The sequence below is a fragment of the Centruroides vittatus genome, unplaced genomic scaffold (assembly GCF_030686945.1).
Source record: "Centruroides vittatus isolate TY-2023 unplaced genomic scaffold, ASM3068694v2 scaffold_1478, whole genome shotgun sequence".
NCBI lineage: Eukaryota > Metazoa > Arthropoda > Arachnida > Scorpiones > Buthidae > Centruroides > Centruroides vittatus.
Genome location: NW_027122680.1, coordinates 166533 through 180529, shown reverse-complemented (window position 1 = coordinate 180529; position 13997 = coordinate 166533). Strand labels below are relative to the sequence as shown.

Genomic DNA, 13997 nt, shown 5'->3' with positions numbered 1-13997 from the left:
CATTTGGCCAAACAAACACTAAAGAAAATAAAAGTTCTAAAATTTTAAAATATTTTATGCATCTTTTTATTTATTTTATTGCAGACTCTTCTGAGAATCTGGGATTGCTTTTTGTTTGAAGGGCCGAAAGTTTTATTTCGGTTTGCCTTAGCCATTCTTAAACTACAAGAAGAATCTCTTTTAGCTAAATCCGATACAGTTTCTGTTATGAGACAGCTTAAAGCTTCCACAAAATTGCTATTTGATGTCGATACTTTGATGAAGGTATGCCTAATATTGTAAATTTAATAATTATTAAAATAAATAATATACAATAGTTAAGAAAATCAAGTACAGAGGGCACCACTAAATTTTAATTATAATAATAAATTTTTTGACAATTTTTTTTTTGCGAATAAATAATATAAAATGAATATTACATAAAGTTTATGTTCAAGGCTTTAATCATTTCAAATTTTAAATTTTTTTTCTAAGTAAATTTTTAATTAAAATGAAGTACAGTACATCTTTAAAAACATATAAAATGGTTTCCTTAATGTTCTTTACCAGAAGCTACCGTTTTAGTACTTATGAAAACCTTTTTTTTTTATTCCTAATTTCCTCTTGTAAAGTCCTATTTTCTTCTTAAAAATGAAGCTTAAGTGCTTAATTTTTTTTATCCTTCTTATCACTTCCTCTTCAATGTTCAATCCTTTTCTATTGCTACTTCCTGTGGTAACCAAATACTCGGTTTGGAGAAGTTAATCTTCAACCTTTCCATTTATCATACTTCACCATTATCTTTCACATAATGTAATCTATGTCCTGTACATCTTGATCCGATATAATACGATGGGTGACAAAAAATAATGAGCAGACTGATTTAACCCGTGTCTGCTTTCTTGTGTCATTGATTAAAAATTTGCTTTAAATTTAAAGATAAACTGTTCCGAAAATTTTTAAACTAATATATAATACCCACGAGGATTTAAGGGTATATATATATTTATATATACATTTAATATATATATATATATATATATATATATTAAATGTAACCATTATAAGTGTTTAAAATTTTTTAAAAATTATACTGTTATTTAAGGTGATTAAATATGTATTAATACTAAACAGTGATTTATTTAATAATGATTAATGTTTTTCAGTTTTAAATTTATTTAAAAAATAAGGAAAAAACTTCAGAATTATTTTAAAATTTAATTTTTTAAACAGACCACCAGAGGGCATGAATTAAAAGCAGACGACATATAGGGCTCTAGCTGACGACTTTTGTAGCGTCCTCTGGTTTTTTTTTTTTTTTAATAATAATTTTAATAATAAAAACTTCGGATAAATCATATTTAAAATACTTTAAAATAATTTGTAAGTTTAATAATATATTATCGAATTTATTTTTTTAACTTTTTAAATTACAGACCGCTTTTGAAGAGCTTCGACCTTTTCCACAAAGAAAAGATATCGCTATCAAGCAAACGTGTTATTTAAAAACACTTAAAGAACAATCAAAGAAGAAAGAATTAGAAAAAGCTACCTTGAGAGAAAGGGAATCATTAGTTAGTACATTAGGCTATATTGATTTCTTTTTCAGAATTTTCACCTCAGATATTGACAGATGGATGGCAGAGGTGGTAAAGGCGACAGCCCGCTGCTCTGGGGGGCCCTACAACTATATCCGGGTAGGCCAAGAACCTAGGAATTTTACATAGACACTTTTTTCCTCGATATGTGGGGCCTGCTCCTTGTCATCCGGTTGCACCGCTGTGGGCCTGGCAATGGACCCGAAAAAAAGGTTCTACGGGGCAGCGTGTCGCGCTGTCCTACGGGCAATTGCCCGGAGCCCCCCAACAGGGGCCTCAAACTGTAAAATTTAATCTATAATTACATGAATCAACGTATAAATAACTTACGGAATCATTAACCATGTTTATGTAATTAAATAATTATACCAACGAATCTAATTAATGCTTTAATTATTACTCAAATATTTAAATTTTGAAAGAGGATCGCTTTGTAAATACTTGTATTTATTATTCATAATAGAGTATTTAATAATTTATGTGGATATTTATTGTAGTAATAGAACCAGTGAAAACATTTTAATTCAATAGAGTTGTCTCAGTAGTAGGAATTCACGCCTTATAGATGTTATGCCTTAACTGAGGCATGGCATCTATCAAGTTAAACGTCATCATGGGGAGAAACATGACACTATTTGCCATTAATCATGATATTAATCATTTTATTATTTGCTACTCTCCGCCCCACAGAGTTATTTATCAAAACTGTGTACATAAGCTTGAAACCAGAACAAATAATAAGTTATATTATATTTCTCCTGTTCCCATTTTTTATGGATAAGAATAAATAAATAAAAATACAGAACATTGAAAACATGTTTCCCCTGTTAGTAGATTTTAAAATTAGCATAACTTGTACGATACTTTTCATGTATTATTATATCTTTATATTATTATGAAGTAGGGCCTCTCAGAGGGCAATGGAGGGCTTTTTAAGGCCCCAGTATATTGAAAAAATAAAGGTTTTTTTAATATACAAGAAATACAATGAAATGAATTATTTGTAATAAGTGTTTTTGAAGTGTGTGGCTCCTCTTGATAGGGCTTTTATCGAGATAATTTAAGGGAATTTTTTAGGTATTATTACACGTTTAAATTTAAGGAATTAAGCCTTTAATCATTAAATCTTTTTATTATTAGTTTTCAGAAGGAGAATGTAATCCTCATCAATTAAGTATAGAATGTGCTGCTGTTTATGATAAAGGTAAGTTTTGCTATTATATAATTCTCTTATTCTATATTGATAACATGCACATTTATTTTTCATAGACAAACTTTGGATATGTCATGGACATCAAACAGGTGCACAGATATCTAAAGTCAATATAGAAGAAAATATTATGTTCAGATTAAATATAGAAGTAAGAAATTCATATTAAAATTGAGTATTTTCATAATAAAAATAAATTACAATTATATATTGGGTTAATGTCACCTATGGTCCCAAAATGGCGGCTCGTCTCTGATTCCAGCAAATAGAAGAAAGAACGTGCGTCCCCACTGTTTCCTTTCTTCTGTTTGCTGGAATCGGAGACGAGCCGCCATTTTGAAACCATAGGTAACATTAACCATATATTGTTTATTCCTCTTAGTTAGAATCAAGGGTAATGTGTATTCATGCTTTGGGTGATGAAGTAATGCTTCTGGGAACATTGTCTCATTTTATTTGTGCCTTTAGTACAAGGTCAAGGTAAGTTTCTTTAATTAATTAAACATACAAAAATCAATGTTGAATGTTTAATGAATTTTCTGTAGTTAATTGAATAAACGAATATTTATTCTTTCCATTTTATATGAATTTTAATTATTTATTTAAATAATTAAACATAATTTTAGAAAATTGCTATGGGAAATACGTTTAAACGATTCAGTATTAAGTCTTACTTCTCATCAAGAAGATGGAATTCAGCAAATTTATGCGGGTTTAGCTGACGGAACAATTGCAGTTATTGAGGTTAGTATAGTTATAAATATATTCTAAATTACAAAATCGTAATTAAATAGTTAACAAAATGGAAATTTGAAAAGAATATCCAGGGTATGCAGATGAAACCGGATGCATTTTATATTATGATTGGTTGTAGTCCAGTGACTTGCTTGCAGTTAGTCGAAAGAAGATTATGGTGTGCGTGTGGGAATCGAGTTATAATTTTGAGTGCTCGGTAAGGCTTTATTAGTAGGTCCTTTTATTAAAATTACAGAAGATGATACGCTTAACATTTGTTTTTTGCAGGACACTAGATACTGCCGATCAATTTCAAACATCTTCGAATAGTCTAGATTACATTTCCATGCTTGTACCAGGAGAACATGGTATTTGGATTGCTCTGAGAGGTTCGTCCATAGTTCAATTATGGGACGTGCAAACACTTACTTGTCGCCTTTTATTCGACGTTCGAGATAATCGCTACCCAAGATCGCCAAAGGAAGAAGATTCGCAGATTAATTATTCGCGCGTTACTGCTCTATTGCCGTTTGATGGTTCGGTTTTAGTAGGAACAGGAGAGGGATCACTTATCATCTACGATCTTCTATCTAGATCATCCTATTCTAGTGTTGACGATACTTCATGTCTAGTATCTAATAATAACAACAACAATAACAATAGTAATGCTGATAAAATTCAGGAAAAAATTCAAGTAAGTTTTAGTGTTATTATTTTCATTTTCTCGTTATTTATCGTTCACATGTTAACTGATAAATCTGTGTAGGAGTTATTAGAACAGAAAAAAGAAGAGATGGATAACAGACATAGAAATGATAGCGGGTGTTATACCACTCCAATTCCAACACCGTTTTTTACACAAAGTAGAAGAGAGAGCTGTTTTACTGTGGACTGTTTACCTAAAACAACAGAAAACGAGCAAGAATGTGACTCGCCATCACCCGAAGGTGAGAAGAGTGAAGCAACAAGTTGTTCGACTGTTAAAAGACAAGGTTCCGAAAGCCATCATAGCACGGGAACCACAAATTCGCCAAATGATAAATGCAATACAATCCTGCCAGAAAAATCGAAATATATATCTTCCAATACTTACGTCGAACCTTGTCAAAAATACAAGCGAAAGTATTACAAACATTCGCACAAATATTTATCTTTACTCGATTTGCACAAAACTTTGCCATGTGGATTTCAGAAGATTGCATCCACTAGGAGCGCCGATGACGTGAGACGATGGACTAGTGTTGATAATCTTAGTTCTTCTATACATAGTGACAGTTACGAATTCGACGATCTTTTCATCGCATATACAGAAGACGAATGGTGCAGGCACAGCAGGAGATCATCCAAGGCTGCAATTAGCGAATCTTCCGAATCTCCTCTTCATTCTCTCCGCAAGAAGAGTTGGTCCTTACATTTTCAACAAGGAAATCGCAGCAACAGAATTCGCATACAGTTGCCATCTTGGTACAAAGATGGACTTATAACTCAGAGTAGTGACAATGAATCCTCGGTGGGTATCGAAATAGCCGAGGACAGCAAAACAGATAGCGCGCCATCTTTAGATAACGAAACATCCGCTCCTTGGTTAGGTTACGACGACCATTCCAATTATCAAGATTGTGCTAATCAACCCAAACACGGCCGCGACCTTCTTCAATTGGGAGAATGGAATACACATCATCAGAAAAGTAGCGACAGTGCAAGTAACGTCTCCTTCAGTAGTACAGAAGTTCCTTATATTCTTGAACTTACGGTGCAAGAAAAGATAAAAATTTCAGATAAGCCAATCAAATGTCTTCTAGAAATCAGGTAAGTAAATTAAGATTTAAAAACGTCACAAAAACGTCACAAAATGTAAATACAGTATTCTATTACATTGTATTATAATCATTTATATCTCAGAATAATTATTATATTTTTTATACAGGGTGGGCCAGCGAAAACGAAACGGCAGAGTGTTCGTGTTCGTCCAAGCAAAGCGCTCGGACAGGTCGATTTTACTCTCGAGGGGACATCTTTTTCAATAAAGTTTTTGCGATTCTGAATAAAACAGACAACAAAAAATTTTAAAAACTCATTTATTTTGTATTAACTAAACAAACATTTATTTCGAAAAAAAATGTTTGTTTAGTTAATATTCAGAATCGCAAAAACTTTATTGCAAAAGATGTCCCCTCGAGAGTAAAATCGACCTGTCCGAGCGCTTTGCTTGGACGAACACGAACACTCTGCCGTTTCGTTTTCGCTGGCCCACCCTGTATATTATACAAGTTATTAGACTCGTTGACAAGAAAGTTACGCACTAAGATAGAGCTACAATGCCGAGTTTTGCAATTATGTCTCAGATTGCACTAGAACGCCTTAAAAACCGCGACCCAGATCCTATTGAAAAAGCTCTCAAACGCTCACAGCCGATTGCAGAGACAGAGTTTATGTTAAACGACGTTTAACAACTGAACGGCCTATAGACGTTGGCTGGCTGAACCGTGGTTTAGAATGCGTTGCAAAGACGACCAGCGTCTATTTCTGAACGCCCTCTAAAGGAAGTTCGGCAAAACATTGGCTCTTTACTTTCTTTCAGAGATAAGTGAAGTTTCGCAACAGAATCCTCTCTCTCTCTGTGTAATACGCTTCCTGCCTAAATTAGATGGCACTGCAATAAAGCGCCCTCTTGCGGTGGAAATTTGAAAAACGTAGTTACAAACACGCGTATTTACGTGAACGACCATATATTATTTTTCGGTTTAATGACCAATGGAAAATGATTAATGCTTTTTGCTCATGCAGGGCTGGACTTCTTAGTAGATGCAAGCATGCAACACATCCTTACTTTTTTATTTAGATTTCTATTTTTTCTTCTTTTAGTAAAGAAGAAAAAAATAGAATCAAGAACGAGTTTACAAGCAAGAAATAAGCCAGCAACTTTAAAAAAAAAAAAAGGAAGAATACAAACAAGCAATAAGGCTTAGCCAAATTTTTTGAAACAAGAAAAATATATAGGAAAACAAACCAACACATACCTCCAGCTGATAGAAAACTCTACAGATATTATCTGCTCAATAAAGAGTGCATTGCCCAGAAATGCCATGGCTTTGCTGTTCTCCAAACGCCATTATCAGAGACAGTGACAGACGTTGTTGTTTGTTAAAAATAAAATAGCCATCAAAAACTTATAAAAACATTCCTAATTAATGAACATAGACAAAAGTAAAGCCTGCGTACAGCATTAATCTTTGCCTTTCTTCTAACTGGGTCTTTTTTCATTCGGAAACTACCCTTGTGGAATTACTGTAACGCTCAATAAACAGTACCTTTTTTTACGATAAAGCTTGTATTTTTTCCCAACTCTTGGCACAAGAGAGCCTTTTTACATATCCATGGTAGATCAGAGCCACCCATGAAAAATTTTGGAATTTTTGATTACTCGGATCCTCCATAGTCTTATCTTGAATACCTACGAGTAGCTACGACATCATTTCTTTTTTTCTTTTCAGATCCAAAGCCGAACCAATTATAATCAGTTGCGCTGGTTGTTACGGCGACGACGAAGCCGTACTAAAATGGACAAAGGAATCGGATAACGTGAGTATTGTTCAAAATCTTAAAAGGTAGGATTAGTTTAAGCGGAACGTTTAAAAAAAACTCGTGTATTTTCAAGTTATGGACAAACGATCCGATCGTAGAAGTGTGCCCGTACACAAACACCGTCAAACCGTCTCCCTTCGTTCGCTCGAGGATGCCACGAAGGTCATCTGTGGTCACGTCCGGTACCAGCAGCGGTACCGAATCGGACGGTACAATAATAGGCAGACCGGTCAGAACTTCTATTTCCTCCGCTTCCAGCGCCAACAGCGTTTTCGGCAGCGGTCTGGCCAGGGTGCAGAACATGTTGGCCAGAGTACACGAAAAGACCTAAAAATCTTCCACCCCTCTATATAAATATATATATATATATAAAATCTCGAATATACCTCAAACTTACTTTTAGTATATCAAAATGCAAAATCCCAAGTCTGTCCGTTTCAATTTTGCTCACCGGAAGTGGACTTGGAGTCTTTGCAAAAAACATGTAAACGAATCAAAAGTTAACGTGCTGCAATGTTTTATTCTTTTATATAATATAAAAACATATATAAAGGCCACATATTTTCTTGTACTCCAACTAAACATATCTAATTGTAACTTTCAAGAACTTTTACTGTAAAGTTGTATAAAAATATAACAAAAAATCTATTATTTTTATTCTAAATATATATATATATATACTGTAATAAATGGTTTAAGCCCTCTTAGGATACTGTTTATTAATTCGAGTCACACACACACACTTATTGTTAATAATAATACCTTTATTTTCTTATATATAGGTAGAAAAATATTACAATATGAAATGGTTTTTTTCATGTTCAAAACTGGTGTGATACAATTTAACAGTGTCTACTTTATACACAAATTCTATGGTATAACAATTTTACAAAAATATATTTATTTCTGCGTAAAATTTCAATATAAATTCTCTATATTGTTAACTGCGCATGACGAGTTTTTAGTTTGTTTTCTAAAATGTATGTATAATAACATAGCTGCCGCATTGTTAAAAATTGAGTAAAACCTTAAATAAATTTGGCAAAAAAAAAAAAATAATATAAACAATATAAACTGAGCAACTAACATTAAAAATTTGTAAACGTAGAATGGTCCCGACACTTTTCGGAATGTCTTCGAAACTGGAAACAGTTGAGGGATTTGCGGAGTAATTATTTGTTTTCTCGTTTAATTAACACCAGTTGGTCCTAACAACTAAGTAGATATAAAATATATATAATATTTACATTTAGCAGATCTATCCTTTTTACACTTTTCTGGTATGGCTTTGTACACTAAACTTACAAAAGGCGTCGTCGTTTGCGGAACTCTGTGCAGATGCGTAAAATTTGGCATCGCCAGTCTCTCTCGAATTTCAAAACGGCTGTTTTCGACAGATCTAAAAACTGGCACGAAATGGTAATTAGAAAAAATAAAATGCACTGACCGATTCTCGGTTTTCGGTGTTTGAAAACCGTTGGCATCCAAATGGTCTTCGTCCTTATGAAATCTAAAATTAAAAAACAATGAAGATGAATTTACACAAAAACGATGAAAATGTTTTGGAGATTGCCACTAGTTGTTCGTTAGATGAATGAAATAAATAAATTGTTTCTTCGAATAATGCTTTAGTGACACTGGAAGACTCTCGGGGTGCTTCGGTCTGTCGAATGAAACGAGAGTTGAGTCTTTTACAATGTTTAAGGCACTGAAAATATCTCCGAATGCACTTTCAAATAAATACTGCTTCCGCTTGACTTTGGTTGTTCTGAGACGACTGCTGCGATTGCGAAGACGGCGTCGACTGCTGATGCTGGTGCATCTGGGACTGGCCGGGATCTGCCGGCGGTGCCATCTGCAGGTTTGAGGGACCGATGGGACTCGAGATGCCCTCGGACCAGTCGGACTGCGCCGAGTGGGGCGAGGAACTCGACCACTGCCCCGGAGACTCTGGCGAGGGTGTGAGATAGGTTTCCGGAGGGTGGAGATAGTGTTGTGGCGTGGATTCTGATCCGCTCTGACTGTGTTGCGAAGGCGGAGTGGGATAGTGGTAGGGATGAGAATACACGACTTGCTGGTTGTTGGGGGTCATTGAAGGCACGCTGGTTTTCATTCCCGCCACCCCCACGATGTGCTGAAGGTCGGCATTTGCATTTTGATAGTCGTAGGAGGTGGGAATATTGGCACTGTGCTGCAACTGGTTTGTTTTCTGCTGGTGTGCGGCTCTCATGGCTGCCATGTGAGTCGGCGATGTGGGGAGTGCGGGACATTGCTTGATGGGAGTCGACACCGTGTATGGCAATGAATTTGGAATGTGTGCTGATCCCATACTATTGGGTATTTGTCTAGGTTGTGGTTTGATGGATTGAGTAGTTTGAAGAGGAACCATTAATCCTCCACTTTTTATATACAACTGTCCAGTCATTTCCATTCCTCCCAATGCTCTGTAGACTTGTGGCACATTTTTCACGCAGTCCTCGTAAGCCGGAGGCTGCTTGATTGACAGTAGGTGAGTTGTGCAATTGTCTAAATTGATATGAGTGAGAGAGTGACCATTATATAAACTGTTGTCAATTGTAGGAGAACCAGAATCTATGCAAACAGTGGCATGTGGCGATTCTAATGAATTCACAGGTGAGAGACTCATGGAGCCATCCAATCCAGTCATGGAAATGGGTTCCTTGCGCTTCTTTACCGATGCCTTTCTCCTCATTGCATTTTCGTTGACTGGCGATACTGGCTCGTTATTATCTCTTGCCAAGACATTCATATTATTTATTTTAGCTCGCTTTTTGGTCTTGGACTTAGTCGAGCCAGAGACGGATACGGTGGGTGAAGTCGCACCCATTGGACCGTTGGGAACCATGGTGATTTGTGGACTTGGCAAAACATAGTCGTCCAGGAGTCGAACAATGTCATGATGCATTCGTTCTAAAGCAACGTCTCTTGGCAGTCGATCCATGTGATCGGTAATCTCCCTGTTGGCAAAATGCTCCAGGAGAATTTTTGCTGCATGATAACTTCCTTCTCTAGCTGCCAGAAACAATGGTGTTTCTTCTTTGTTATTCTGTGGATCTCTATTTGCACCATGTGCCAATAATACACGCACTGCATCAACATTGTTTACAGCTGCAGCCCAATGAAGAGGAGTTTTACCTAAAATAATAATAAAAAAACAAATATAAGTGATTAGCACTCTTTAAAAATCTATCCAGAAGTTTAAGTAAAATATTACCATGATCATCTGCAGCATTGATGTCAACCTCCGCATTGATGAGATCTTCAACCATTCCCTCAATAGCTAATCTGGCTGCCAAAATAAGAGGAGTCGTGCCATCTCGCATGCGAGCATTAAGATTAGTAGCTCTATTCCTTAATAATATCTAATAGAATAAAGTTTTCAATTACAATAATGAAATTAAATGTGTTGGATATAGAACACAATAAAATTTAAATTTCTTACTTGAAACACTCCTTGAGCATCAGCTGCTACAGCTGCATGCAATGGAGTTCTACCTGTATTATCAGGAGCATTAGCATCGGCACCAGCATCCAATAATCGCTTAGCTGCATCTGCTCTTGCATATCTTGCTGCAAGGTGAAGTGATGTTTCACCTAAAAACGAGCAAGTATCAAAATTTTAAAAAAATTGAAATTTGCATTGGACACACATAATTGAATATTTTATAAAATATTACCTGTTCTTTCAGTTGTCATATTAATCTTTGCTCCTTGCATTAAAAGATCTTGAATCATACTGACGGAACCATCCTCGTCCTCCACCTCTTCTCCATTATCCAAACCGCCTCCTCGAAATGATGCGAGCATCAATGGAGTAAGTCCACCTAAGCAAGGAGAATTAAATTAATTTCAATTTTTATATTCCTCTTGTGTAAAAGATGGAGAATTAATCATTTACCAGGTCCTTGAACGTCAACATTAGCATTTCCCGCTTCTAAATCACCTTCTCCCTGTGGTGGAGTGAGAGCAACTATATCCGGATTTCTCACATCCGCAGCATCGAGATGTTGTTGGGTCCACTGTCGGGGGTCACTATCATATTCTGCTGAAACCGAAGTAGAATGGGTATCATTGTTGTAAGCAATCTTTGAAGATTTTTCACTTTTCATTTTCTTCAGAGGCGGGTGGTCAATATCGTCATCATTCCAAGCCAATCCGTTATCGGGCGGAGGAACTGCAGTGTTATCATTAACATCTACTCGATTTGCTGATGGTTGCTTATTCAAGTTCCTGTAAAATATAATATATAAGCATTTATTCTTCTAAACCACGCTTTTAATCAATCTAAATCTAAATCTTATCAATTAAATATATCCTTTATCCTTAGCTTTTCCTATTCTGAAATTTGTTGGTTTCCAAGATTCAGTAAATACTGGCCAGTAATGAAAATCTGCCCTCACAAGATCTGAAATATCTAAGTAGTGTTTTTCAAGTGTTTGTTACTAGTTCTTAGCAATATACAACTACAATAATAAAACACGATGACAGTAATAAATTAGAATTGATTATTGTTTATTGTTGGAATCAATGTTAACATATGCATTCAATTATATTTTTGGAAATGTTAATCTTTTAATGGCTGAATTAACTTTAAACATAACATAACCTAATTTTTCCCTCTGTGATCAAATAATAAACATGGAATTGTGGAATTACTTTAAATAAAAAGTTTGTAAGAAAAATAAATTAAAACAATTTTACGGAGGAAAATATTCTCACTATCAAAACAAAACAGTCTTTAAAGGTCATCACTAAATTAAAAGATGGACTTTTCATAAATAACACTATCATCATTAGCAAACTAATGGAAAAGGAATAAGAATGCAAATTTATATGAAATAGCCATTTGATTTTTACCCAGTAAACAATTTAAGAAAGTTATATTTTGTCTTAATTTTAAATAAACAAACACAAATAAAATTCATAAAGGCAGTGTAAAAATAAACATGACTGTATTTTTATTTTATTTATCTATCTTTTCTATTCAGTTATATATAATGAGAGTACAATCTTCAACCAAACAATCACTAAAAGTGTAAAAACTATTTTAGGGACCTAACAAAGGTTGTCCAAAGCTTGGAGAATTATAAGTATTCCTGTGTGTGTATTGTCTTCCACACAAAAGTTAGCCTGGGATCCTTGCAGGCCTGCAACATTTGCACTCCTTCCAAGCAGGTTCTAAACTGCCACTTAAGACTCCTCCTACTTAATTCCATCACTTCTATGATGTCCCAGTGATGCTTGGCTATATGGATATGCATTCTTGTCATGTGATTTATATATAATTTTTAAAATAGATGAGCACTAAGACATTGGATTTAGTTATTTTATAACTCAGCATCCCCTATTATAATATTCATTATTCGTTACCGGATGAGTGAGTATAATTATTTCAAGTAATTTTTTGGAAGTATAGAGAATTGTATTAGTATTGTAATCAGAATTTCCAAAAAATTGAGTGGAATTAAACTCTATACCATATGATTTTATCATTTAGTTGATTTAATCCATGTTATTTATAAAATACAGAATACTTTTACCTTAGTTACTATACTTTTCAGTTGTAACTGATAAATATCATAACAATGATAAGATTTTATTTTGCTTCTTTGTTCATAGTCTTCTTTTACAGTATAAAAACTGATATAAGATGGAAGAAAATAATAATATACCAAATTTTGATTTATCAGTTATTATTATTATTTGTATTTATATTGAAAACTTCAGTCTGTAATGTAATGAAACAAGTACTGCTACTTAATTGAAAATGTTTTAATATTTTATATTATTTCAGTATGTTATAATTAGTTTAGAATTTGTAAAACTCCCATAAATTATTGAAAATCTGTATATTACCTTATGATTTTTAATTCGTATAGAGTATAAAAAATATCAAAACACATAGTCTAACATTACATTTGATCAATTAAATACAAAAGTCAACTTAACTGCAGATTATTTCACCATTTGCTGAATATCTATCAATTAGATATTCAGCCAAACAATCCTGATCCACAAAAAGTATTAAAAGGTTTGTGGTATGTAAACACCAAAATTTCCCAGAAATTTGAATAAGTCATAAGAGTTTAACTGACACAGAAATTTTCTGGTAAATTTTGTACATCATCAACAGTTGTATCAATTAACTTGAATAACATAATTAATCGAGTTGTGTATTAGGTATGATTGCATACTCAAATTCAATGGCAATTTATTTAGTTTATATAGGCAATATTTAAATCATATATTAATTTAAATATTGCACATCACTAATCTTTTTAACCAATTTATCTGTTTCTTTTATGCTTGAAAGATTCCATTTTATTTTTTGAGGAAAATACTGTAAAGCAGAATTAAATTTAAACTGTTAAAGAAATAACAATGACAAAATTGTCTACTGAATGAACCATTGAAACAGTACTTACGTAATTTAAGGAAACAAATTTTATAAGGAACATTCTAGTGGCTCATTTGAAAAAAGATTATAGATGCATATGTATTTGTTCTATAGCATTTTTCTAATGACTAAACAGATATATTTCAGCAAGAAAACTGTAAAAAAAAACTAAGTTCATACAATATGGTCAGGAAAGTTAAAATAATTATCAATTGTAGAAGCTGTTGTGCAGTTCCAAAATTCTGTTGATTATTTTACAGAAGCAAGAATAAAACATGTTGAATTTCAAGTAGAATTCAAAATTACATGAATTTTAAAATATTAGTAGTAACTATGCACTCACAATACTAATATCTGTGATATTCAACATAAACTTGAAAAAAAATGATGGAAATATTAAAAAACAATACACGAGTCCTCAATTAATGTCATTTCATTGTAACATCACTGAGGAAGATACAGGTATATTTAC

The 13997-nt window shown here is 33.7% G+C and overlaps 2 protein-coding genes across 6 annotated transcripts in view; one reads left to right on the top strand and one right to left on the bottom strand.

Annotated features, from left to right (window-relative positions):
• The window catches only part of LOC136987128 (uncharacterized), a 40221-nt gene extending 32407 nt beyond the window's left edge, over positions 1-7814 (top strand). For all 3 annotated transcript variants that reach the window (XM_067284801.1, XM_067284800.1, XM_067284802.1), the window contains 11 exons: positions 85-264; positions 1416-1553; positions 2718-2781; positions 2847-2938; positions 3170-3267; positions 3414-3531; positions 3606-3739; positions 3811-4216; positions 4289-5331; positions 7017-7104; positions 7181-7814. In XM_067284801.1, the coding sequence (XP_067140902.1) occupies positions 85-264; positions 1416-1553; positions 2718-2781; positions 2847-2938; positions 3170-3267; positions 3414-3531; positions 3606-3739; positions 3811-4216; positions 4289-5331; positions 7017-7104; positions 7181-7438 (2619 nt within the window). In that variant the 3' untranslated portion in view covers positions 7439-7814. The remainder of the gene's footprint in view (positions 1-84; positions 265-1415; positions 1554-2717; positions 2782-2846; positions 2939-3169; positions 3268-3413; positions 3532-3605; positions 3740-3810; positions 4217-4288; positions 5332-7016; positions 7105-7180) is intronic.
• Positions 7815-7850: 36 nt separating this feature from the next.
• The window catches only part of LOC136987127 (neurogenic locus Notch protein-like), a 39379-nt gene continuing 33232 nt past the window's right edge, over positions 7851-13997 (bottom strand). For all 3 annotated transcript variants that reach the window (XM_067284799.1, XM_067284797.1, XM_067284798.1), the window contains 5 exons: positions 11027-11358; positions 10806-10952; positions 10571-10722; positions 10343-10490; positions 7851-10263 (listed from right to left, as the gene is read on the bottom strand). In XM_067284799.1, the coding sequence (XP_067140900.1) occupies positions 8840-10263; positions 10343-10490; positions 10571-10722; positions 10806-10952; positions 11027-11358 (2203 nt within the window). In that variant the 3' untranslated portion in view covers positions 7851-8839. The remainder of the gene's footprint in view (positions 10264-10342; positions 10491-10570; positions 10723-10805; positions 10953-11026; positions 11359-13997) is intronic.